We start from the raw sequence: 26,514 nt of genomic DNA, 5'->3' as shown, positions 1-26,514 counted from the left end.
GTGGCCCACAACTTCCTTAGCGGGGCAGAAGAGCAGGCTGCTTATGGACATCAACTCGGATCAGACCCACGGGGTCCCTCTTCCAACTCTGTCACGTATTTCCTATGGGATCCTCAGACTCATGGGCAAGAAAATTCACCTCTCTATGCCTCAATGTGATCATCTTTAGAAGGGGTGGTCACAGTCCCCCCTCCAGTGGTCGTGAGGGTTCAGCACAAGGGACACGTAGCACGGAGGCTGGCACTTAGAACTCAGTATGATTATTACAGGCACCCCTTTTTATTGTACTCCACAGATGCTGTGTTTTTACAAATAGAAATCAAGACACTCCGTCAACAAAAAGATGACTCACTTTATTGCGATACTTGATTCCTGGAACCCCACCCATGTATCTCTTGTTTTAAGATTAAACAGCCTGAGTTTTCTTGCAACTTAAACATCTATGATTTTCCATTGTTTCATTAGTACGTCTGAGTTTCCAGGAGCTACCTCTTGGCATTATCACTAGGGGTGGCGTCCGTGTCGGGAAAAAGCTGAGGCACAATGTGGGGTGGCAGCTGCACTGTGGCTGGGGTCTTAGGTGAGTGTGCGAGCCCATTTTCAAGCCAGGGAAACCAGGCATCCGAGGCAGCAGATTCCGAGACCCAGCGTTCTGCGTCTCCCTTCTACCTGTTGCTCTCACCTGTCCCCCCTTCCTACCTAGTCCTGTCCTTAGGCTTGCTCCTTCTCAGCCACAATCTCTTCCCCTGGTTCCGTCATTGCCTTGTTCAATCACAGTTTAAGGATGGAATAGTCCCACTACTGAAGGCTGCTTGGCCTTCTAAGAGCAAAGAAATCAGCTCTAACCTACACCAGGTCCGCTGGATCAAGCTCTCCAGGTGATGCCGGTAAGTGCTCATTTCCAGGGCTCCAATAGTCCAGGTGTAGCGTTTACTGAATGAACGGCAGCCCGCAGTCAGGATTTCAGAAACAGCTGGTTAACAATAATTGCCTTGACTGGCTCTCGTGATCCTCCAGGAACCCACCGCACTTACATGTATGTCCTCCTCATTTATCATTTATCTTTGATATTAGACTTGCTAATGAGCAGCAAGCAGGCGCCCTGCTGCCTGCCGCACAGTGCAGTCAGGGTACACCCGGTGCCGAGCCTCCCCGCAGAGGAGAGCTCAGCAGTCGACCTTCTCTGAAAATAAGCAAGGGGAGGGTCCAGAGGTGTCATTTGACAGTGACGCAGCGTATTTATTTCCCATGCCAGACAGCCAAGGCAAAAAGACCCAGAGAAGCTAACTTCTGTACGGAGGCCCTGCCCGGAGAAGGCGATGCTGGCAGGGGCCTCCGCAGACGGCAACGCCAGCATCATGAACGAGTCCTTTGCTTACCTCCACTTTGCCGGAGGGTACCTGCCCTCCGACTCCAAGGACTGGAGGACCATCGTGCCCGCTCTCTTGGTGGCCGTCTGCCTGGTGGGCTTCGTGGGGAACCTGTGCGTGATTGGCCTCCTCCTCCACGGTGCCTGGAAAGGAAAGCCGTCCCTGATCCACTCTCTGATTCTGAACCTGAGCCTGGCTGACCTCTCGCTCCTGCTGTTTGCGGCCCCCGTCCGCGCTGCAGCGTACTCCCGGGGCATCTGGGATCTGGGCTGGTTTGTCTGCAAATCCTCTGACTGGTTCATCCACACATGCATGGCAGCCAAGAGCCTGACCATGGTTGCAGTGGCCAAAGTTTGCTTCATGTACGCGAGCAACCCAGCCAAGCAAGTAAGCATCCACAGCTGCACCATCTGGTCAGTGCTGGTGGCTATCTGGGCTGTGGCGAGCCTGTTGCCCCTGCCGGAATGCTTCTTTAGCACCACCAGGCTTCACGGAGGTGTGGAAATGTGCCTCGTGGATGTCCCCGCTGTGGCCGAAGACTTCATGTCCATGTTCGGTAAGCTCTACCCTCTCCTGGTGTTTTGTCTGCCGTTACTCTTTGCCAGCTTTTATTTCTGGAGAGCGTATGGCCAAAGTCAAAAGCGAGGAACTAAGACTCAACACCTTAGAAACCAGATGCGCTCTAAGCAGCTCACAGTGATGTTGCTGAGCATGGCCGTCACCTCGGCTGTTCTGTGGCTCCCTGAATGGATAGCGTGGCTGTGGACATGGCACCTGCAGGCTGGAGGCCCAGCCCCACCGCAAGGTTTCATAGCCCTGTCTCAAGTCCTGATGTTTTCCATCTCTTCAGCAAATCCTCTCATCTTTCTAGTGATGTCCGGGGAGTTCAAAGAGGGCGTGAAAGGCTTATGGAAATGGATGATAACCAAAAAGCAGCCAGCCGGCTCCGAGTCTCAGCAACCACCGGCTGGCAACTCCCAGGTCCCTCCGGACAGTGCTCCCTCTCCCGAGTCCACGACGTCCATTCCCGAGAAGGCGAAAGCAGGCTCCTCCTCCTCCAGGAGGGAGAAAGCTGACAAGGCAGAGATCCCCGTCCTCCCCGATGTAGAGCAGTTTTGGCACGAGAGGGACACAGTCCCTTATGTACAAAACAGTGACCCCATCCCCTGGGAACACGAAGAGCAAGAGGCAGGAGACTGTGATAAATGACTAAGTTTCAAAGCAAAACAAACTGTGACTGTACTCAGCTGGCATAGCTGAGTTTACCATGTAACACAGGGGTCCCCAAACTACGGCCCGCGGGCCGCATGCGGCCCCCTGAGGCCATTTATCCGGCCCCCACCGCACTTTGGAAGGGGCACCTCTTTCATTGGTGGTCAGTGAGAGGAGCACATTGACCATCTCATTAGCCAAAAGCAGGCCCATAGTTCCCATTGAAATACTGGTCAGTTTGTTGATTTTAATTTACTTGTTCTTTATTTTAAATATTGTATTTGTTTCTGTTTTGTTTTTTTACTTTATAATAAGATATGTGCAGTGTGCATAGGGATTTGTTCACAGTTTTTTTTATAGTCCAGCCCTCCAATGGTCTAAGGGACAGTGAACTGGCCCCCTGTGTAAAAAGTTTGGGGACCCCTGATGTAACACATGGCAACATATCCTACCTTTAGGAATTACAAAACAACTGCTTCACAGTCTGCTTTATTTGGAACTTCTAAAATTTGTTGGGGTGACACTGGTCTGTAGGGTCACATAGGTGTCAAGTGTACATTTCTGATACATGATCTGTGTGCCCACCACCCAGTCAAATCAGCTGCATTTTCAAACTCTGCAATTTGGTAAGTGGAATCCCAGGTTAGCAGTAATTATGTTGCAGACTTAACACCCGGCTGCCCAAAGAGTTGTGCTGCATGCTTAGAAAGCCCAGCTATTTTGTCATTTTTCATTGGGTACTCTTTAGACCAGCCCTGTACCGGCTGGAGTAGAGCTTAGCTTATCTGTCAAAACCCGCATCCCCTTCCCTTAGCTTTTTCTTCCTGAACCTGCCAGCCCTAGCTTCACCTATCAAACATTATGAGTTATCTTCATTTGCTTAATGTAAGTAAATTTACTTGATAAAAACCTGTATAGAATTTCTAAGCCTGAAGGTTGCAGAATAGGGAACACCCCGTTCCAATCCCGAGCTCATTTCACATCAGTTTATTTTGGCCAAGTGTAAGTAAGTTCAAACTTTGCCTTATACTAAGATCTGCTCTGTTGATCTTTTTAATGCCACCTGAGTGGATCTTCAGCTTCTAAGTGTAAGGGTTTTAGCAGCTTACTATATTCTGATATGGAGAAAGAACTTCGACAACTACCCTCCCCTCCCCCCTTCCCAATGATCTATTCTTCCCAAATAACAGAAGACACTTCCTCTTCTGCAAGCTGAAATCAAGCTGTTCCTCCCAATTATTTCCTTTCTCTCACCATAAACTATAAGCCATGGCTAATATATAGGTATTAATGACTGAAGGCAATCATCAAATGTCATGGTGAAAGGGGGATAGAGATGAAATGTCTTGTTAAATGGCATTAATGTGCCTGTATCAGTGAACTTGAATCCTGCCCAACTTTTAAAACGCCTAAGCTTGTGTGTGATACAGATGATCAAGAGTAACAAGGAAAAAAACACAAGGGCAATGCAGGAAGAAAAGCAGTAAAATTAAATTGTGTGCTCCCAAACATATTACCAGTAAAACCTGAACAGGTAATAACTGTTCATTTTACAGCAAGTTACAGCACACCCCCAAAACATGATGATGCTACATTTCTTCCCCTATTAAATAAATAAAGGCATTTATCCATGTTTCTTGGTTATCTATAATGAAACTCTGGGGTATTTTCATTGAAGGATTCCCTCAAGAGAAAACAAACTGTCTTTAAAGCAAGCAACGAAGAATGTGAAATATAAAAAATACTGTGAATGGAATTTTTATTTTTAAATAAATGTTCAGTCTGGATTTTTTGGGTCTTGTTTCAACAAATGGTCATGGTTTGTTTTAACACAGAAGATAGGGCTGTTTTCTTTTACTTGGTTCATCACAAATTTTATTCTAAGGCTCATGTGATCACATAAAGTACAACTTAAGTATCCAAAATATTGTTTCTGTGATAATTATACAAAGGGATTACCTTTAAAATCATCTGTGATGAACTATTTGGATTAAAGATTTTAATGTACATTATATATAGTAAATGTAGGATGTAAGGTTCCAGTGTTTGATATTTTAACTTATAAACAAATAAAAACAATTATTTCACTTCAGACAGTTTTGGAGATTTAAAGTCTTTGTCTTGAATGCTTCTTTCAAAACCATCACTTGGCACCATGGGGCTTTGCGGGAGGTCAGACCTCACCACAGGTCTCAGGGGAAATGGAATCATTTATTTTTAAAGACTGGGCTGATAAGCAGCTCATCAAGATGCAGATACTGAAACACAGTATAACTGCAAGAACCAAATCTGCACAGAAGAGTCTGATTTGCAAATTACACAAGCAATCAATCCCCAATACTTTACAACAAAAGTAGGAAATTATAGAGATCGCAAAACCATTTCCTTCACACTTCTCTACTGTGAGGAACAGAAGTGCAAATGAGTAAAACAACACTATGCAGAATTTTCCATAACAAATCATCCTAGAAGGCTCACCTTTGTAGACAGTCAAAACACTTCAGTTTCACTCCTCATAGAACTTAAAAATCACTCAAATTTATAAACATGAACTTCAAAGTAAGAGGAAGGAAAAAGAAGAAAGTCCTGCTAATTAGCAACTTTACATGTTAAGACCTTAGGTGAAATAATCCCTTCCAGTTTATTAAACACAGTTCGCGTCAGTTCGGTGGCATCTAAAATATTTAAGCTAAGTACTAACACAGATGGGAATGTGTGTATGTGTGTACACATCACATACAAATGCAAATCTGTAGGTATTCCTTTTCAGGTTTTGTTACAATCATAGCATGTGTTTTAACACAGCGACTAGATTATCCTACTGACATAGGTTTTCCTAAACACTGATGTGCTATACGGAAAGCAGAAACCTACAAAGGAATGACTAAGAAGGGTCTTTGTAAACCCCAGGGGTGGGGGTGGGGGGGGTAAAGCTAGAGAGCACAGGAAATCGAGGTGAGGCTTCCCGCTATGGTGCGCATAAGGCGTGGGAAGGATGCCAGGAAAACACTGTCAATGTTAATACAAAAGGCAAAAGCAAAAAAACTAAGCTCAGCTTCCTGTGATAAAGCAATGAGATAGTGCTAAGAGACTAAGCACCAAAGTGGTCCTTTACAAATCCTGTCCCTTTTATACTGCAAATAATTTATTATTCTATTCAAGCCTTTCAAAACCATGTGACTTAAGGCCAACTTTTTTTGTACCAAATTACATTTGCTGCTGCTTTTAAGAACAGGTTTAAAAAAAGGTTTTATAAATTATGTAACATAATCATATACAATCCACATATATAAAAAGGGTTTGTTTATTGTAGTTCAAATACATAAACTGAACATTCAAAACATCTTCAAATTAAACTTTAGAAACAAAAGTTTAACATTCAAACAAGAGTATAGTTTACAGGAAACACCAGAAAGGTAAACTGTTGTCTAATCCAGAATAATGATAAAGATCATTTAAAGGTGAATGTGTTCAACCAGCAGTTCTATTCTGGCCAACATGTTAGTTATGACCGTGGCTCCATACCTGAGAAGAAATGACTAAATGAATCTTCTCTTAGGCTAAACAAGACGTGGCCTATATTTGAGAGGGGAGAAGTGAACAAATAAAACTAAAGTGTTTTTTGAGACAAAGGTAAAAGTATGTCCATTAAAATAACCTTAACCTCTGGGAGATAAGAATTTAATTTTCAGTGTTTTCTCTTTTACCCGCTTTAAAAAACAAAATCAAAACAAAACCAACTTGGGTTTTTCTTGGAGTCCGTGGTACCTGCACCTTGCAAGTTGACTACAAATGCCCTTAGGCCTTGCTGTGTAACACTGCTAGAAAGAACGCCACCAAAGTCACTGGCTTCCACACCTCGGAAAGGGATGATTTTAGCTTCAAGGTTTTAGATTTACTAGAGACAGCCTATATTTGAGTATGTATGTCAGTCATGCCACACAAAGAAAAGCATAAATATTCCCAAAGTGTTCTCTGTTCAGCAACTGTTCACGAATGCTTCTCCTTCTGTTCGTCAGATGGTTTTGCAATAGTCTGACTAATGCACATACATGTAAAAACCTGAAAATTGGCTCATGCAAGCATTTTGAATGAATAGATACCCCTGTGGAAGAGTACGCAGAACTACTTCGTTGACCGCCGGGTGGGCTCGGACGCGGTGGGCGGCGGCGGTGGGCCGCGGCGGTCCAGGTCATCCACGTACGCCACAATCAGCTTCCGCCTCTCCTCGGGCACACAGTCTAGTACTAGATACCGCTTGTCGTTCTGCAAAATCTTCTCCACGTCTTTCAGGTGCTGATCAGATTCCTGGATTAGCTTTTTGGATCTGCAATAAGAAAAGAAGTACAAGAATGACTGACTGCTGTCCACTGGTCTTTCAGATATGAGCTGGAAATGTCCATCTAGTTCCTAATTGTGTTTCCACTTTTTTTTTTAAGAAAAATTTCACTGCAGTGGTCACCTTTGTGGTCGCCTCAGCAAAGACTCCAAGGAGTGAAAGGGCCTCAGAAGCTGCATTACCCTCCCACCCCTACTGGCGGTCCCTCCAGACCAGGGCTGAGGGCGGGTGGGTAGGTCTTGCCCGTGCTGTACCTGTTCTGTGGATGAACAGAGGACTTCAGTCTGCGGGGCTGCCAATCCCAGCATCTTTCACAAGCTTTCACTTTCACATCTTTCACTAAATTAACTATAAAAATGTAGAAAGAAGTCTTACTTCACATCTAATTGAAAAGCCCAAGCTGATGCAAAACATTAAGGACCCTGACCAAAAAAATCCAGTGACAAAATACCTCGAGACCACACCCTCAGCGCTAGCTGTCCTCCCGTGCACGCACCCTTCGTTAGATGTGTCAGAGCTTTCTCTGAGAGCAAGAAAAACTGGAGGAGTGACAGCAACGCCTTCCTGCACGGGCCCTAGGCAAGGTCCGCTCGTCCTCCCGGTGACCAACGGCTGGGGCTGGGAACCGACTGGCTATGTTACAGAGAAGTCTGGTTTTAAAGCTCTGCTTTTACCATTTCAAGTTTTTACTGAAAAGTAGCCAGCAAACTGCTTTCCTGAAAACGCTTTGCTGAGCTTCAGTGAGACGGTTTAGAGGACTGCGAGCGGCAGCCGGCTCAGCAGCACTGATCGGGCTTCAGGAGGCAAAGGGAACTGACAGTGACAGACTATTTAAAAAGTCTCTTCACAAAATACAACTCTTAAAGAGGGGGCACTCCTAAAAAAGCAGTGAAGTAAAAATAAGTGTTTAAAAAATTGGATGGGTGGGTAACACAAAATAAGAATTGACATCTGGGCCCTTTCTTTAAAAAAAAAGTAAAGTAGAGATGGACTCGCTGTCTTTGACAGCGTTGGCTTCTTCTCCTTCTTAAAAGTTAATGTCAGCATGTGTGTGAACTGTATGCTTCGGCTGTCAGAGTAAGGACTAGTGAAGACAGTGACTCGGACGTGAACCACCACATTGCACATACCTATATGTTATAAATTTGGTCTCTTTCAAAAGCGTCCTGAAGTCAGCTTTGGCCGTGATGTATTTGTCTCTGATGTACTCTTCAAACTCTCTTTGTTTTTTCTGTAAGAAGGTGGTAAGATTAGAAAAACAGCCCAATAATTCTACAACTAATATTAATTATTTATAAGACTAGTAATTTGTAAGTCACATCATAAACTAAAAAATTCAAAAGAAAAAAGCAGTAAGGTACATTTGTGTTCACATAACAGTCAGTCATTAAAATGCAGGATCGGCAATGTATATTTTTAAGACAAAAGGAAAGCAAGAACTTGGAACCATGTAAAACATTTATGAGGCTATTCCCTTTCATCTTCATAACACTCTTAAAAAATAAATTAAGGGTTAAATATAGACTATATTTATATCCTCAAGCACACAGATACTAACGTGGTATAATTTATGGGTACACCAACCATAACATTCAGAACTTTAAGTTATACTGAGCATTTAGCTTTCCTAGTAAAAAAGACTTTATTATCAATTCTAAGCAATCAGAAAAGTCAGAGCTGAGACTGGATCTCTCGGGTACAAGTCTCCCCCTCAAACGCAGCTCCGTCTGTCTGCTGCTCCACACATCTATTGCAAGGACCTAACAGGGCCTAGAAGGAAGAGTACGGGGGTCCTCGGGTTACTGCACAGTTCCGTTCCTACGACACTGACGTAACCCGAATCTCGGTGTAAGTCGAAACACACCCTAGCCTAAGTCACTTACCTATCCTAACACAGTTGTAAAATCATAATCTAGAACACAAAAATACAAATACACCGTTACTGCGTATTCTTCAGCCACGCGCAACCCAACCAGTTCGCCCACAGTCCGTAAGTACGATGCTAACGGTGTAGGCAAAACACTCACATCTCAATTTTTTAAAGTTTTTACGGGAGTGAGTGTCATAAACTCAAAATGTCGTATGTCAAGACTGGGAACCCGAGGACCCGCTGTATTGGATCTATGGGTTTCTGACTCTACTAGAGAAAACAAGCCAGAAAGGAAAACAATGGGAAGAGAACACATGCCAGGCCAAGGGTCACAGAGACCGCAGCCAGCTCCACTCCCCTGAACCACTCCCGGTCTCAGCCCGACCGCGAGAGCAGACCAGGGCTCCGCTCAGCTTCCCGCACCCAAGGTTCCTCCACTGCAGAGGCTTGGGGGCTCCGAACACTGGAGACCGCACTCCGCGGCTCTGCGGGCAGGACCACATGCCGGCCTGAACGCGCCTGCCTAGGCAACCCTGACTACACAGTAAATTAAAACAATGGCTTCTCTAAAATCCCAAAACACAGGTTTAACCCCAAAGGTTAATCTTTTTTGTTTCTATTACATTGTCTTGTTAAAATATCATGCAAGAAAGAAAATATGAAATTAAAATTCAGATTCATTTCTCATACACTTCAAAATGATTTGCTTAAAATCATCAGCTTATTTGGTCAAGATACTAGTGCTGCTAATTAAGCACCCAATTAATATTTATAAAGTGATAATAAATCTCACACAAAATCCTCTTACCCTGTCACTGGAGGAGAATTTAATGCACCGAGGATCTTCCTTAATGATTTTTTTTACTTCTTTCCATGTGGATGTTAAGGTAATCTTTAAAAAGACGAGGAAATAAAACATATAAATACAACTCACTTTTACTGAGGGCATCCCAGCACAGCACACGTGGCACGCAATGCACTCCGGCCTGCGCACCCCTGTACGCCCGGCGTAATGAACCGTCCGGAACGGGAGAGCAGCGTTAAGTCTCTTTGGGATGGCTGGCCACAAGAGTTATGTTCGTGGCCAAATGCTCACGGTGGCCTAAGACAATCCCTGCACACCCTGTATCTCCAGGGCAACATCAGACCTTCTGAAGAAACATCTGCGAGAGAGCGGGGAAACAGGAGAAAACCTGGACACCCGGGTGTACAAGCTGCCAGACGGAAACGGAGCGGAGAGGGACCCAACTAACCCTCCTGTCGGGACGGGTCAATGGTCACACACAGCTAAGGACACTGTGAGCAGCCAGGGAAGAGATAAGGACTTAAGAATTGCAAATGCAAGTAATTTTTTTATAATTCTTGTTTTTTTGGTGGTGTTTTAAAATCTTATTTACTGATTTTTAGAAAGAGGAGAGAGCAAGGTGATGTGGAGGAGTGGGAAGCATAAACTCCTAGTAGTTGCTTCTTGTATGTCACTTGACTGGGCGAGCCCAGGGCTTCAACCTCAGCATTCCAGGTCAATGCTTTTAATTTTTTTTTTAATTATTCATTTTTAGAGAGGAGAGAGAGAGGGAGAGAGAGAAACAGAGAGAGAGAAGGGGGGAGGAGCTGGAAGCATCAACTCCCATATATGCCTTGACCAGGCAAGCCCAGGGTTTTGAACTGGCGACCTCAGCATTTCCAGGTCAACGCTTTATCCACTGTGCCACCACAGGTCAGGCCCAATGCTTTTAATTTTTAAAGAGCAAGAATACCATTAACATTTTACATGAGCATCATAACCCATGAATACCAGTAATGAATCTAGACACCATGACAAATCTTATCAATGTTTTACTTTTTGGTATTATTAACAAAGATTCATGTAGATTAAAATAGGAAAAAAAGAGACTCTTACTGCAGAAGTTTCATCCAGAAGTTGCCTAAAGTGCTCCCTCTTCTTTTTGGTAAGTGCTTCAATGTGTTCATTGAACAGCTTCTCCTTCTCCTCTCTCTCCAACAAGGACCCAGACTCCCAGCGGTGGTCCTTCCGCAGAGTCCTCCGCGTGTCGGACCATGACACATCTGAAGAGCGTACCTAAAACAGAGAGCCGTGTCTGCCACCAGACCGACCTTTTCATACTTCAACAACAAAGGGCATAATTCTTTACAAATGACAATTTTAACAAAGGAGCTTCTGGCGACTTCACCTTAGTTAAGCAGTCACTAAAAATCTGCTCCTTTAAGCCAGAAATCTTACCTCCTAGAGCTCACCTAAGCTATCAAGTGTGGGTTTCAAGGTGGGAAAGGATGAAGAGAAGGTATCTCCCATCAACCATAGTCCCTAATCACTTTAATAGTATTCAGTACTCTCTTTTGTTTTGTTTTTAATTCAGTGAGAGAAGGGGAAGCAGACAGACTCCTGCATGCACCCTGACCAGGATCCACCCAGCAAGCCCACTAGGGCAGCGATTCTCAACCTGTGGGTCGCGACCCCGGCGGGGGTCGAACACCAAAACACAGGGGTCGCCTAAAGCCATCGGAAAATACATATTTTATTTATATATATTTTATTTCGGAAAATACATATTTTATTTATATATATTTTATTTCGGAAAATACATATTTTATTTATATATATATTTTATTTTGGAAAACACATATTTTATTTATATATAATATATGTATATATAATAAATATATATATATAATAAATATGTATTTTCCGATGGCTTTAGGCGACCCCTGTGTTGTGGTCGTTTGACCACCGCCGGGGTTGCGACCCACAGGTTGAGAACCGCTACACTAGGGGATGATGCTCTGCCCATTTGGGGTGTTGCTCCGTTGCTCAGCAACCAAGCTCTTCTTAGTGCCTGAGGCAGAGGCCATGGAGCCATCCTCAACATCTGGGGCCAACTTGCTCCAATCAAGACATAGCTTCAGGAGGGGAAGAGAGAAAGAGAAAAGCGAGCAAGGAGAGGGAGAGGGGTGGAGAAGCAGAAGGGTGCGTCTCCTGTGGGTCCTGACCAGGAAACAAACACAGGACATCCACACACCAGGCCAATGCTCTACCACTGAACCAACCAGCCAGCACCCTCAGTACTCTATTTAACATCTTACAAACTTCTAATAGAAAAGATGGATACAAATGAACTAGGAAATACATTCTTATTGTAGCACCAAGCAGCTCACAGGGAAAAACAAAACAAAACAAAAACCTCTCAACAAATCTTGAGCTCAAATTTGGACTTATCAACTACATACTGGAAGTGACATCTCCAAGCATAAGGAAGAATTAGCATGGTTAAGAAGACCAAATAACAGACCACCAGAGAGGTCTAGCTGGCTCACCAACCAGTAGAAAGGTATGCTTCACTGCTGGTAATGGCCTTAGCAGTAAGTCACACTGCTGCCATGCTAAGAAATATAGGAGGTGAGAAGACAGGTAAGAAAAACACAAAAACATTTATTTACCCAACATTTATCAAGCATCTAAATACATGTCAGGCAAATACTATGCTCGGCCTGGGAATACAAATTAAGATGCTGATCCCTTCCTCCAAAGGGCTCACTTTAGGGAAGACAAGCATGTATGCCCACAACCAAAGTGACACAGCACGTGTGCACTGGCACACACAGAGCACAGGGTGGTAACAGCCACAGTGAGTTTGGATTTGCCCAATGGGCAGGATCAGCCTCCCAGAAGACAGGATACTGTGTGTGCTCTTGGAGAACAAGGAAGTCTGCCACCATGGTGGGAAGTTTAAAAGCATTCTAGGTGGAGGGCTGGCAGGAGCAATGGCAGGATTCAGATTAAGTTCAGCAAGCCTGAAGCCTTGTTCAGGACGAGAGGGAGCCAGAGCAGGCAAGGCAACATGAAGGTGGGCGAGTCAGGAATGAACATCTTCCATCAAGCTAAAGAGTCTGAATTTGAAATGTGGGCAACTGCTAAGAGTATGGAGGACTGCCACCTTCTGCCAGCCTGGGAATTGTCACAAAATCGAATGTGCCTTTTATACAGATTTCTGTGGTTGTAATAAAAATAAATTTGGGGGACACAAGGCAGGGAAAAAAATAAGAAAACAACTCCAACTGTCCAGCGAAGAGACAGGAAACTGAAAACTCATCAGCAGAAACAAGGGGGAAAATCTGAAGCCCGACAGGTGCAACTTAAAGAGTGGCTCCAATGGAAACAGAAGAAAGAGCAGGAAAGATGGCGACAAAGAAGGGGAAGAAACAAGCAGAGGAGCGGAGCAGCCCGGGCACTCACCGCCGGACAGTGTGCCTGCGGATCTCAGCAACCCTGGCAAACAGAAGTGCCTCCCAGAGAGCTGCGCAGTCCCTCCTGGGTCAGGACACCTCCAGCCCTACTTTTCACACCATCTGCACGAACAGTAACGGGCCCTCACAATGACGACCCTCCATCAACAAGGGTCAATTATGTTCAGCACACTTGCTCCTTACTATGGACTGTAAGCGTGTAATAATTCAGCATGACTTCCAGCAAGACCAATTAAAATAAAGCTTTGACACTACTAAAGGAGTATGAGTTTTCATGTACACAAAACATCTAACTTCTGAAAATATTAAGTAACTAGATTTTGCCTATTCCAACAGAGCTAATACCAAACACTCAATTTTAGACCACTTCATAAATAACAGGAAAGTATATCCCTCAGAGTTCTTTAGTTTACAGATAACAGTAAAACGTTCACTAGGAGGTACTGTGGTGGATTTCTCCCGTCCAGCACAGCACAGAGAGCGAGAGGAGCGTGTACCATGTCAGACAGAAGCGCTTTGAAGTTCTGGATTGCTTCCTCCCGCTTGTGCTGCTCCCGCTCACGGTCGATCTCCTTCGTTTGCTCCGACCGAGCCTTCTGCACCTCCCGCTCCCGCTCCCGGAGGCTAGCCTCGATGCGGGCTTGCCTTTCCAGCTCCTTTTCTTTCTCCGAGTCTAAATTCTGAAAAAGTGAAAGGACATTATCCTTTTTTCCAACTGCGTCAAAACATTTCCATAAAATAAAATTTGTCAATTACAAATTTCAAAGCCTACTTTTTTACCAAGAATACTGTATATCTAAACACACCTCATTTCTGTATCAACTACTGGAGATTCTTTATTCATTTATTTTTTTGTGACAGAAACAGAAAGACAGAGAGAAGGAGAGATAGAGACAGACGGACGGGAGAGAGATGAGAAGCATCAATTCTTCATTGTGGCACTTTAGTTCTTCATTGATTGCTTTCTCATATGTGCCTTGACCAGCAGGCTACAGCCGAGCGAGTGACCCCTTGCTCAAGCCAGCGACCTTAGGCTCAAGTCAGCAACCATGGGGTCATGTCTATGATACCACGCTCAAGCCAGCGACCCTGCGCTCAAACCGGTGAGCCCGCGCTCAAGTCGGAGACCTCAGGGTTTCAAACCTGGGTCCTCCGCATCCCAGTCAACGATCTATCTCCTGCCCCACCACTTGGTCAGGCTGGAGATTCTTATATTAAGAAGATAAAAAACTCCAAACCCCTAAACAGCAGCAAGTGCCTTTATAACGCAATTTTGAATGCCACTATTCCACAGTTACAGTCCCGTGAACACAACGGTTACCTTGGCTATTTTTTCAATGTACTGCTTGAACAGGTCTTCCCGCATTGACGAGCTGTCCACCGCTTTGTAGCGAGGGTCACTCTCTACTTTGTCTTTCACTTTGCTCCATCGGGACTGACTGTCCAGGTGATGATTAGATAACAGTTCAAAGAAATCTGACTTAATCTGCATTTCAAAACAAGATAAAGGAAGAACAATGAGAAGATCCTCATATCTAAATGCTTACAACTAAAAAAATGTTCACTTGCCTTAAAAATAACTTTTTAAATGCACTTATTTAGAGTAGATTAAATTTCAGTAAAAGATAGTATCAAAATTTCTTTCATGAGAAATTTTAAAATATACATATCGACTGTCATTTAAAACATCAAAGTCAAGATCAATCATTCTCCAGTGAAATTATTTAAATATAGAAAAATTTTTATGTTGTTTATAACATTTGATCTCAGAATTGCCATGTTTTCATAAGGAATATGAACTTGCCTTTATTTTTTAGCTAAGAACCAGCTTATAAACTGAACGTAAAATAACATAAAGCTGGTAAGAATGATTTACTTTAGCCTGACCAGGCGGTGGCGCAGTGGATAGAGCGTCGGACTGGGATGCGGAAGGACCCAGGTTCGAGACCCCAGGATAGCCAACTTGAGCATGGGCTTATCTGGCTTGAGCAAAAAAAAAAAAAAAAAAAAAAAAAGCTCACTAGCATGGACCCAAGGTCACTGGCTCGAGGGGGGGGGGGGGGTTACTCAGTCTGCTGAAGGCCCGCGGTCATGGCACATATGAGAAAGCAATCAATGAACAACTACGGTGTCGCAACAAAAAACTGATGATTGATGCTTCTCCTCTCTCTCCGTTCCTGTCTGTCCCTATCTATCCCTCTATCTGATTCTCTCTCTGTCCCTGTAAAAATAAAATAAAATAAAGAATGATTTACTTTAAAAAGTAGATAAATTTAAAAAAATAAATTTATTTGTTAAAATAGAATTTATAAACAGTTAAGCACAAATAGCAAATCTTATTCATTACAAACCTGAAACTACTGTTAAATATCTAAAAAGAGTTAAGTTTAATTTTTATATTTCAGTTTAAAAAAGAGCAATGTTTTTATACCTTCATCTACAAGAAAAGTATAGATTTTTCTGTTGGTCATAATCATTACTAAAAAAAAACTGCATTCAGATTTTCTGTACTTTTTAGTCATTAAATAAGTACTTTTATCATTATACAACTCAGAGTATGTACTCAGAGTATATATTAACATACTCAACTGAAGGACCAAATTAGTAACATTATACCAAAGGCATTAAATAATATGAATCCTTCAATATTAATATATATAATACTTAGAAACCCTTTCCCAAACTGAATTTATAAATTTTTTTAATAGGGAAAGGTATAAATGAGGTATTCATTTTAATGCACCTTTACGGACCTGTTTTAAAACTCAAGTCTCATCTAAATTGTTTTGTACTCCTCCTCAGGAATTCACTCAATGTGGCAAAAGCCATTTGGGCAGAGTATTCTGACCATGTCAAGAACCTCTCTCTTCTCCCGATAGAGATTAAACATGATGCCTTCCCTCCTGACCAAGGAAAGGAGGAATTAGCAATGGAATCAGAATTTAAAATGTGTGGGCACAAAATAAAGGAGGCATTCCTTCTGCATATTCCAACCCTCACATTTCCTCCTATAACCTCACCTCTCCAATTAGATTAAAATGGGGGTTGATATCCTCTTTGGAAAACACTTGTAAGGTTATAAGAGAAAGACAAGAGCTACTCAGCTGTGGACTTCCCCACTTCATAACTTGGCTCTTGACTTTGGAATATGAGAAATACTCATACACCCAGTATTTGCAGACAGTGACAATAAACTACTTGAGGTAAGTGATGTAACAAATTCACTGTTCACTTTGTCTACTTTGTATTTTGACAGGATGAACACCAAATTCCTAAATGCATGATAACTAGAAGGCAACGTTTATAAAATTCATGTTGAATAAAAACATGTAAGCTGAATCAAAACAGGAATCTTTCTAAGCCATAGGAATTTATATTATTATAATAATTTTCAAATATTGAACACAAAGCCTATAAAGTGAAAACTATCAAAGTTTTTAAAATGTGTGATGTATATAGACAAAGTAAACTTTAAATAAAACTTTCCAAATATGAAAAAACCTTAACATCTAACCTATTTAATTTAATAGAGAGAAATAGTCTCCTTAGCCTTATTTATGTAGTGTAACAGAAAAAACTGTTCGCCCTAGCCAGTTGGCTCAGTAGTAGAGCATCAGCCCAGCATGTGGATGTCCCGGGTTTGATTCCCGGTCAGGATACACAGAAAAAACGACCATCTGCTTCTCCACCCTGGCCCCCACCCCTCCAGCAGCCATGGCTCAACTGGTTCAAGGGCATGGGCGCTGGGTGCTGAGGATGGCTCCATGCAGGCACTAGAAATGGCTCGATTGTGAGCAAGGTCCCAGATGGGCAGAGCATTGGCCCCCGACTGGGGTTACTGAGTGGATCCCAGTTGGGGTGCATGCAGGAGTCTATCTCCCCTCCTCTCATTTGGGGGGGGGGGGGAAATATCAGCAGGAAATTTGAAAGAGAGGAGAGAAAAATGCCAATCTTATAAAAGGATTAACTCCATTGTGTGTAACTTCAAATATGTTGTTCCAATAGGTAAATTATTTGAACCACAATTGTATAAAAATTGGTTATCATGATACATAAAGTATACTCAACAAAAACTTTTGCAAAAAAGAAGGTAGCTACTTTTGCAAACAAAACAGTCTAGTAAAAGTAAACAAAGTTTGTGGGGGTGGGACTTTTTTTATAAAATGGAGAATTACTGGTGAAGGCTACATGAAAATGATGCACCTTTTAGCTTGAAAATGCCTACAGAGCAGAAAAAAGATTTTGCCAAAAGTCAATGTCCTTCCCGGGCTTTGTCTCAGCAAGTAATTACCTCACGCTTTTATTCTAAAGCGACTGACTCGGTTAGAGAATCACAAGGACTGTGGCACTGATCTTACTCTTCAACCACACAGTTAAAAAAAAACAGCAAAAACAGTATAGTCGATATATTTCATAAGAATGTGCACTGAAAGTCATAAAGAATGTGATAAAATTTCATTAACCAAACACTTCTCAGAATAGAAATATACTATAAATGTACTACATTTACCTTACTTTAAAGATTTCTGCTTTCATGGTCTAATTAGTAATTGATTTTGCATTCTTTAAATTGGCTGAAAAAGTTTTACCTTTTTAAAAAACTTAGCAATTGAACAAAGCCAAACCCATAATTTAAAGAATTAAAATTTTATAATGAAGAGAAACTAAATATAGTAGGTTATTTAGATGTAATGTCTTATCTCTATTAACACCTTCTGGGCACAACTCTCATCACTTCATAAGGAAAAAGACTAAAAACCTGTCAAGTACCAGAACTACAGAAGGCTAAAGTCACCACACAGAGATACCATTTCTTTCCTCACTAGGGAATCCCATAATACTCTGCGTATCAGTGATTGACAGCTGTTAGACTGAACTGATTGACAGGCCACACAGCACAAAACCGTAAAGTCTATCCACTTGTTATAAAACAGAATACATAAAATAGTTACATAAAAAAAGTGTTTAGAAAAAAAACCAGTTACAAACGCAAAGAGAAAAACATTCAATTTGTATAAAAGCAATCATACAATATCTAAATCATTCATTTACTTGGTTTTCTTTAATCAAATAAGTTATTACTAAAAGTCAAAAGTAGCAAACAATTCATTAACATGTTTCTAATACAAAACATAAAATGTTTAAGTAGAATTTAATATTTTACACATTTTCTCTGAAAAGCATAATCATTTTACAAAAAAATGTTAATACTGAAATAATTCTGGAAAAGATCTACTTTTGAGGCCCAGTAAATCAGGAAATTTCAGATATTTCTGACAAAAGTTATTTATTTCAATGTTATTTTCAATGAAAGAGGCTTGCTTCTTCCCAATGCGAACTGTTTTATTCCCTAACAACACCTACTAGAATTTGTCATGTTTTAACTTCCTAGAAGGAGGCAATTTTAAATGTCAATAATGATGAGGTTCCGAGGTCCGCCCCCAAAGCGGCCGGGACAGTGGGAGAGCGTTGCATGTTTTCATGGTTCGCGCACCACTGGTGCCATCTCCCTGCCTGCCTGCCTCCCAGTAGTGAGCTCCTCTCCACTCTTGACACTGCCGTCAAATGACATTTGGAATTCATTAATCTTTGATAGCTGACCTTTAATTCTGATAAGCAATAATTTATATGTAAGGTATGTTTACTAAAAGATTAGAAAGTCACTAAAATGCTTTTAGAGGGCAAAAAAAAAAAAGATAAAGAAGCTTTTGAAACTTAAATGTTACCACCTATAAAGAATCTTGACATCTTAGCAGGCATTTAGCTGGCCCGTGAACAGACAGGCCTAACAACCCGTTCTGGGCTTACCAGGCCTCTCAGCATTAATAACATTTAAAGCAAACCTGTGTAGTTTATTTAGTACAGCTATGAAAATAGGCACTGTAGAAGTAAAGTGATAGAATATACACCTATAAACAATTATAAAAGTTAACTTAAAAGGCTGAACAGTAAATGTGAGTCCTGTTATTTATGCTTGTGAATGAGACAGAAACAGCCCCAGCACGGCCCTCCCCACTACCACCACCATCCATCAGACCACTGGAGCTACAGCCACCTTACCTTCTCGCCTCTAGTCTTCGAATCTTCTTTCTCCTTCTTCCTCGCAGCCGCCACAAATTCATTGAACAAGGCTTCTCGATCTTTCATCTTTTCAATTGCTTTGAATCTTGAATCTTTAGCATGCTTGGCTGCAAATTCACTAAAAGTAGCTCTGTAACAAAATGGCAAGTGTGCTAACTTTGTTAGAGCTATTTCTTCTGCTTGTCAAAAGGCATAGCAGAAGATACCATTTTTCCAGCAAGAGTATATGCCAAAAAAGACACTGAATCCTACCATCTGCTTAAACAGTGAACGATCTACGTACAGAAAGTAAAAAGGTCTAAAGGATGAAGATGTCGTAAGAGGTCTGTTTTACTATCAGATTGGTGGCAGGAAGATCCACACACAGCAGAGAGCAAAGAACGTGTGTGCTTAAGAGACTTAAGGGCTCCTCTAGCTGCATCCTGAGATGAGGCTGAGTCCTGCATCTGCCCATGGTGGAGTACCTCTTACTGAACTGATTCCAAGCAGTGGACAACAAAGAGGTAGAGTAAAACTGAGCAAGCCCCACTGCCCTCTGCCATGGCACCATTTCCCAAGATGTAAAGCTAGGGTACAAGCAGAGTACAATGGTCCCAATGAGCTAGAAGTAGCAAGAGTCTGGGTGCTAAAATACCAGAAAAAGAAGCTGGAGAGAGAGAGGGAGCCCCAGAAGACTACCCCATAGGATTCCCTGAGTCTATAGCCAAGGCCGAGCTGTGTAAGAGCAGAAAAAGACCACTCCCTGTAACAAGCTGTTACATGAGACAGAGAGACATTAGAGACTGAGGAGAGCTGCAGGAGAAAATAAACACAGTATTGCCTGACCAGGTGGTGGCACAGTGGATAAAGCGTCGGACTGGGATGCAGAGGACCCAGGTTCGAGACCCTGAGGTCGCCAGCTTGAGCGCGGGCTCATCTGGTTTGAGCAAAGCTCACCAGCTTAGACCCAAGGTCGCTGGCTCAAGCATGGGGTCACTCGGTCTGCTGAAGGCCCACGGTCAAGACACATATGAGAAAGCAATCAATGAACAACTAAGGTGTCACAATGAAAAACTGATGATTGATGCATCTCATCTCTCTCCATTCCTGTCTGTCCCTATCTATCCCTCTCTCTGACTCTCCCTGTCCCTGTAAAACATAAATAAATAAATAAATAAATAAATAATAAACACAGTATCAGGAAAACAAGCTTCAAAGACCCATAAGGGAAACAAAGCAGGAAGGTTAGGAGAGATACCTTCCAGTTTCTGAGGTCCACACTAACAAAGCATAAAATTAAAGGTAAAATTACTGTGATGAGCCAGTAATTGAACTGCCTGCTAAATCAAGAATTTGCACTCTTCACATGAAGATAACAGACTTGAGTCTCTACCCATTATTCACAATTTCCAAAACTCAATTAAAAATTACTAAATATACAAAGAAACATGTGGTCCATAGGGAAACCTTAAAAGCCAATAGAAACTGAACCAAACATACCCAGATATTGTTCTAGGTACATAAATACTTTAAAACTATTTAATTATAATGGAAGAATTAAAGAGTAGAGATATGAGAAATATAAAAAAAAGAAAGGGGCAGGAAAAATTCTCTTGATACGCTTAACATGAGAGTAGAGATAGCAGATAGAGTCACTAACTAAAAGCTAGAGCAGTAGCAATGATCTAATCAAAAGAACACAAAAAATATTGGCGGGAAGGGGAGAACAGTCCCAGGAACATGTGAATAATACCAAACACTGATATATGTGTAATTAGAATCCTAAAAGAGAAAAGAGTGAATCAGGGCATAAAATATACTGACCAAAAACCTTCCAAATTTAATGAAAAACATCAATATATAAATCCAAAAAGCTCAGCAAACACCCAGAGGCTAAATATCAAGATGAGCTAAATGAGAGCTAATGAGGGTATGTATAAAAAAAGTTTCTCCATAAATAAAAGGCATTTACAAAGAATTCGTATGTTTGAACATATTTTAGTATTTGAAGCTTTTACCTTATATAATAAGAATTTTCTCTCATAATAAATCTCCCATATTTAGCATGTTTTTAGAGGTGAAAAAATGAGGCAAATTAAACAAAGATTACAGGCCTGAATTATAAAGAAAAAAACCTTCAGAATTTAAAACAACTACTAAAGATCAGGAGTACCACTCTCAGCTAATATGTGCTCTTTTTACGTTTTGCTAACCAAAGTCAGATTCTAATCATCTTTTATATGCAACTTGTTATTACTCACAGTATCTAATTTAATTAATTCATTTTTGACAGGATATAATGAAAACCTGGTTTGTGCAATGTATACATAACCATAACAAAACTCTAAGTTGAAATAATGTGTACCCCAGAAAAAACATCACATGTAGCCCATTAAATCTGTTTCCACGATAAATCAAGCACCTTGCCTTTTAATCTTAGGGCAGAAAAAGCAATACCATGATGAAAGAAGAAAGCTTCTTAAAAATTTAAAATTAACGCCTGACCAGGCGGTGGTTCAGTGCATAGAGCATCGGACTGGGATGCAGAGGACCCAGGTTCGAGACCCTGAGGTCGCCAGCTTAAGCGCGGGCTCTTCTGGTTTGAGCAAAGCTCACCAGCGTGGACCCAAGGTCACTGGCTCGAGCAAGGGGTTACTCGGTCTGCTGAAGGCCCACAGTCAAGGAACATATGATAAAGCAATCAATGAACTAAGGTGTCACAATGAAAAACTGTGATTGATGCTTCTCATCTCTCTCCACTCCTATTTGCCCCTATCTATCCCTCTCTCTGACTCTGTCTCTGTTAAAAAAAAAAAAAAAAGTAAAATTAACGTGTAAAAAATGAGAATTCAATTATTTTACACTTATTTATATTTTTTATAATAGGTAAAATAATATTTTCTACCAGGACAGACTAAAATGAAATTTTAGCATTAAGTTCCCAGAGATGTTTCTATCTGACTCATCTCTAAACTCCAAAAAGCACTATTTTATAACAGACATGGTGTAAGAGTCCTTTTTGTTGGGGGAAGGATGGAGTGGATATTGGTTGGTGGTAAGGGCTGGGGAAGATTACAATGATCAGGAGTTGACCTGGAATGTCCATTACAAAAGAAAAGACATAGTGGACACAGGCACTGAAGTTAAGTAATTTTCCCAGGTCACTCTTTCCCTTGGCATAAACCCCACTGCCTTTACCTACAAACGCTACTAAAGAGTTTCTGTGAAGGCAGTCTTCCCCTATTCAGAGAGAAAGGCCAGTGGACAGTAATTTCTCAACTTTATGTTATTCCTCCTTACTTTCTGCTACTTACCAAACTTGATCCTAATGTATGCTAGCATTAAATGCATCAATACAGCAATACAGCACAATGACCCACGTAATAGGACATCTACTTATGTACCAGATAGCTTTACTGTCTGAAGTAAACAGCATGTACAGATCACTCTGACAACTGTCTGCTCCAAAAGAGCACCAGGGGGGTCCTGAAATACAGCACGACCTCATTCATCCAACCTCAGAAGGAAAATACAGTACCTCTGGAGTTTCAATTATTCCCCGATACATAAAGGGTTTTAATAAATGGATATGTTTTGCTGACTCATTTGCAAAAAAGCTGTAGATATCATGAGACTTTACCTTTAAGTATTTCAGCATGGCATCTCCAAACCTGCCTCTAGAAATGTGCTTTACAACCCAGTTTCAACTACTGTGACCCATGAATTCACCTCACACTTTGGATTAAGAAAAAGCTCGAGCCCCACTGGAGTTTGAAACTCCATACCCCCTGAAGAATATTACATTCTTCACGGCCACAAGTTCTCTAGTTTTAATTTCTGAAATCTATATTAATGCCACAATTTCTCTTCTAATTTCAAATATACTTTCTCAAACAACACATATCCACTAACAAAATAACTTTATACAAAATGAACTTTTACAAAAAGTGCCACTTAATGCAGACACTCCATGATTCCACTCTAGTTTTAGAACTTCTCCATGTTCTGAACCCACAACCACCGACTCCCACAGCTAATGCGTAAAGAAGGGAGTCGCCCTCCCTGCCCAGACGATGCTGTGTAATACTGCGATCAGGATGAAATCCTACATTCCTTTGGGCAAGTTACCTAATCTGTTTATGTTTTACTTTCCTTATCTATAAAATAGATATGATATGGGTACCTAATGATATCGGCTGTTTTAAAGACTGAATGAGATAGTAGGCATGTGCATATTTACACATACACACAAACATTTTAGGTGCATATATGTATATATATATCTTTAAGCGCACAAAAAATACCCAAACATTGATGCTATTATTTCTACTACATATGATGCTAGCACGTTTAAAATGTCTCATTTTTTTCAGTCCATTACATATATTCAGTACACATTAGCAAGCAACTGAAAATATCAAAGAAAATCATAATCTAGATACTTAGAAAACTGAAAGGTCCTTCACTATTTTAATCAAAATAATGTCCCTGCTTTGCAATTTAGTATGTGTAAAACTGTAAGTCAGGGACAGACTTTCTACAATTTACCAGTTTCTAAAGAAAACTCTTCCCGCAGGGAAACACTGAAAACCAGGGCCTGCAGAGCCCCAGGGATTGCTCCGAGGACACGCAGGGTGGGGCAGAGCAGGTCTACAGTGTCAGTACCCGAAACACTTTACTCTCGCATTATTTATTAAGTATTGCTTTATTTTCTATACGAAGAACTGTAGACCTATCTTTTGCCCCCCCGTATGTAAAAAGAAAGTTTTTCATATCCAAATCTTCAAAAGATCACGTGTGTGTATATAATTTTTTAAAACTGATCTTTTGAGAAAACACGTATTTTGATGGTTGCCAGTAACGAACCACATACCTTGGATTAAATTTTGCTTCTTCCATCATTTTTTTGAAATCTTCCTTGGCTTGCATTATTTTGTTTTTCTTTTCCCTGCGTTCTTCCTCCGCCCTGGTCTTAACATACTGATCAAATACCTATCACAAAAGTAAACCAATTTGACAAATTAGTCTTTCATACAGGTAATTTAACTCCCAAATTATGGAACATAAAAAGAATACTAAGTCACTAGCTCTGCCCAATCTATAATCAGAAGAATATGGGTAACTCAATTACATGCAGATTACCTACAGCAAGGCTCGCCTTAAAGCGCCAGTGACAGTATCACAGAGGCATACAACCCTATGCCTGGGCTTTCAGAATAGGGAAAATGTTAAAAAGCCCCTTTAATTTTTATTTTCCCCAATTACAAATTGAATATGTTTATTTAAAAAACTTCAGGTGCCTGACCAGTGGTGGCGCAGTGGATAGTGTAGACCTGGGACACTAAAGCCCCAGGTTTGAAACCTCGAGGTCGCCAGCTTGAGTGTGGGATCAACAACATGATTCCACTGTCACTGGCTTGAGCCCAAAAGTTGCTGGCTTGAAGCCCAAGGTCACTGGCTTGAGTAAGGTGTCACTGGCTCAGCTGGAGCCCCTGGGGCAAGGTATGTATGAGAAGCAATCAATGAACAACTAAAGTAACACAAGTATAGGTTGATGCTTCTCATCTCTCCTATCCTCTCAAAAAAATTCCAAGCAATTTAGAAATGTTTAAAAGAAATCACAATCCTCCCAAACCCATTCTAGAACAAACATTAATGGTACTAAATCTAATTTTATTTATTTCTTTACTTGTGTTTAAGACATAATTTTCACCAAAATAACTATGCTTTACATCTATTCCATAATATTTTTACCCACTTAATAAAGTACAGTGAAGAAAAAACTGAATATGCACATCCATTTCCTGCCTTCTACAAACACTAATTAAACGACAGGAGAGGAATTTCTGTTTTAAAGTCACAAGAACAGGGAACAGGAAAAAGAGAAACAGTAACTCTGGAAATTGAAAAGCAGAGGGACAAGTAGTAAAGAATCTGGCAGACATGAGAAAGCTGACCCTAAACCAGCAGTCAAGAAAACAAAGGAATTAATGAAAAACAAACTTTTTTCTCTTAAAGACCAAGAATTCATACTCTACCTACTATGACTAAAGTCACTGGATAAGTGTTTAAAAAAAAGAAAACGAACCATTTTTTTTGAAGTAGAGAATCCTCAACGGACACCGTGCAAGTAAGGGGGGCACCGCTACGACAGGCTGCGTAAGCAGTACCATCGCTAAACCCCCCCCCCCCACTGCTAAGTGTATGTATCTGGGGCCTGCTCCCCCTGCACAAGGGGGGCATCGCTACGACAGGCTGCGTAAGCAGTACCATCGCTAACCCCCCCCCACCGCCAAGTGTATGTATCTGGGGCCTGCTCCCCCTGCACAAGGGGGGGCACCGCTACGACAGGCTGCGTAAGCAGTACCATCGCTAACCCCCCCCCCCCGCCCCCACCGCCAAGTGTATGTATCTGGGGCCTGCTCCTCCTGCACTCCAGGAAACGGCAAGCGCTTGTTCTCCAGAGCAGGAAAATCATGACCTGCTGGCCAGATCGGGCCTGCTGCCTATTTTTATGCAGCCCAAGAATACTTCTGACATTTTTAAGTGGTTGAATAGAGAAATAGAAAATTGCAAGATATGTGAACACTACATGAAATTTAAATGTCAGTGTCCATAAAGATTTATTTGAAGTCATGTTCATTCCTTTACGTACACCTATGGATGCTTCTATACAACAGCAGTTACACAACTGTGATGGAGACCAATATGGCCACAAAGCCCAAAATATTTTCTGACCTCTATGGGAATTCTTTGCTGATCCCTGTTCTAGAAGATAAAACAAGTATCTGGATTTAGGGAAACAAGAATTAGGAATGAGGCATACCAGAATGAAAACACAGAGAATTAAGAAAACATTTATACACCAAATATTACAACAGTCCTCTCAGAACCAAAGCAGCAAGAACTGTGCCCTCCAGCCAGATGACTAGAAGTTCTTATCCAGAACCTGAGCAGCCGAAAACTTACCTGCTCCAGAAGATACTTAACAAACCAGCCTAAGTCACCCTGCAGCAGTGATTTTCACCCTGGGTGGGTAGTGTTTAGCAGCGCCCCTGGTGGAGAACTACTGCTCTACAATAAAGCCCCAATCCTAAAAGCCCAAATAAATGCTAAAATGGGTCAGTGTTTTAGTGCCTCAATCCTAATCTTGAGTGGTTGGCGTCAACAAGACTTCTAAGACAACTCTCGAACATGAAAAACAGACCAAAACAAAATCCTTAGTGGGAACAAAGACTATGCAGGAAAATGAACATTTAAATAAAGAAGAAATCCTAAATGATTTCCTAAAACTAAGATAGTGAACCATAAAACATGAAAAACTCAAAGAACAAAAGAGTCAGAAACTATAAAAGATGACAAAAGAAATAAAAATTCTAACTGAGGGGTTAGGGAATAAA

The 26,514-nt window shown here is 41.4% G+C and overlaps 2 protein-coding genes across 10 annotated transcripts in view; one reads left to right on the top strand and one right to left on the bottom strand.

Annotated features, from left to right (window-relative positions):
- The first annotated feature begins 1,319 nt into the window (after positions 1–1,319).
- On the top strand, positions 1,320–2,579 carry GPR151 (G protein-coupled receptor 151). Its single transcript, XM_066344585.1, has one exon. The coding sequence runs from the start codon at positions 1,320–1,322 to the stop codon at positions 2,577–2,579; it is 1,260 nt and encodes a 419-aa protein (XP_066200682.1).
- A 3,291-nt stretch (positions 2,580–5,870) lies between these two features.
- The window catches only part of TCERG1 (transcription elongation regulator 1), a 60,551-nt gene continuing 39,907 nt past the window's right edge, over positions 5,871–26,514 (bottom strand). For 8 of the 9 annotated variants that reach the window (XM_066388171.1, XM_066388179.1, XM_066388173.1 and 5 more), the window contains 8 exons: positions 23,988–24,106; positions 19,115–19,265; positions 14,376–14,540; positions 13,552–13,734; positions 10,692–10,871; positions 9,600–9,683; positions 8,052–8,152; positions 5,871–6,909 (listed from right to left, as the gene is read on the bottom strand). In XM_066388171.1, coding sequence (XP_066244268.1) covers positions 6,708–6,909; positions 8,052–8,152; positions 9,600–9,683; positions 10,692–10,871; positions 13,552–13,734; positions 14,376–14,540; positions 19,115–19,265; positions 23,988–24,106 — 1,185 coding nt within the window. In that variant the 3' untranslated portion in view covers positions 5,871–6,707. Of the gene's footprint in view, positions 6,910–7,175; positions 7,270–8,051; positions 8,153–9,599; positions 9,684–10,691; positions 10,872–13,551; positions 13,735–14,375; positions 14,541–19,114; positions 19,266–23,987; positions 24,107–26,514 lie in introns of all 9 variants that reach the window. The other variant, XR_010752010.1, reaches the window with a different exon arrangement.

The sequence above is a fragment of the Saccopteryx leptura genome, chromosome 6, assembly GCF_036850995.1.
Source record: "Saccopteryx leptura isolate mSacLep1 chromosome 6, mSacLep1_pri_phased_curated, whole genome shotgun sequence".
Taxonomy (NCBI): Eukaryota; Metazoa; Chordata; class Mammalia; order Chiroptera; family Emballonuridae; genus Saccopteryx; species Saccopteryx leptura.
The sequence above is the reverse complement of the archived record's forward strand: the minus strand, read 5'-3'. Positions and strand labels throughout refer to the sequence as shown.

Bases quoted from the DNA above. Each gene is read 5' to 3' on its own strand.
- GPR151 (XM_066344585.1), top strand. From the start codon at position 1,320: ATGCTGGCAGGGGCCTCCGCAGACGGCAACGCCAGCATCATGAACGAG.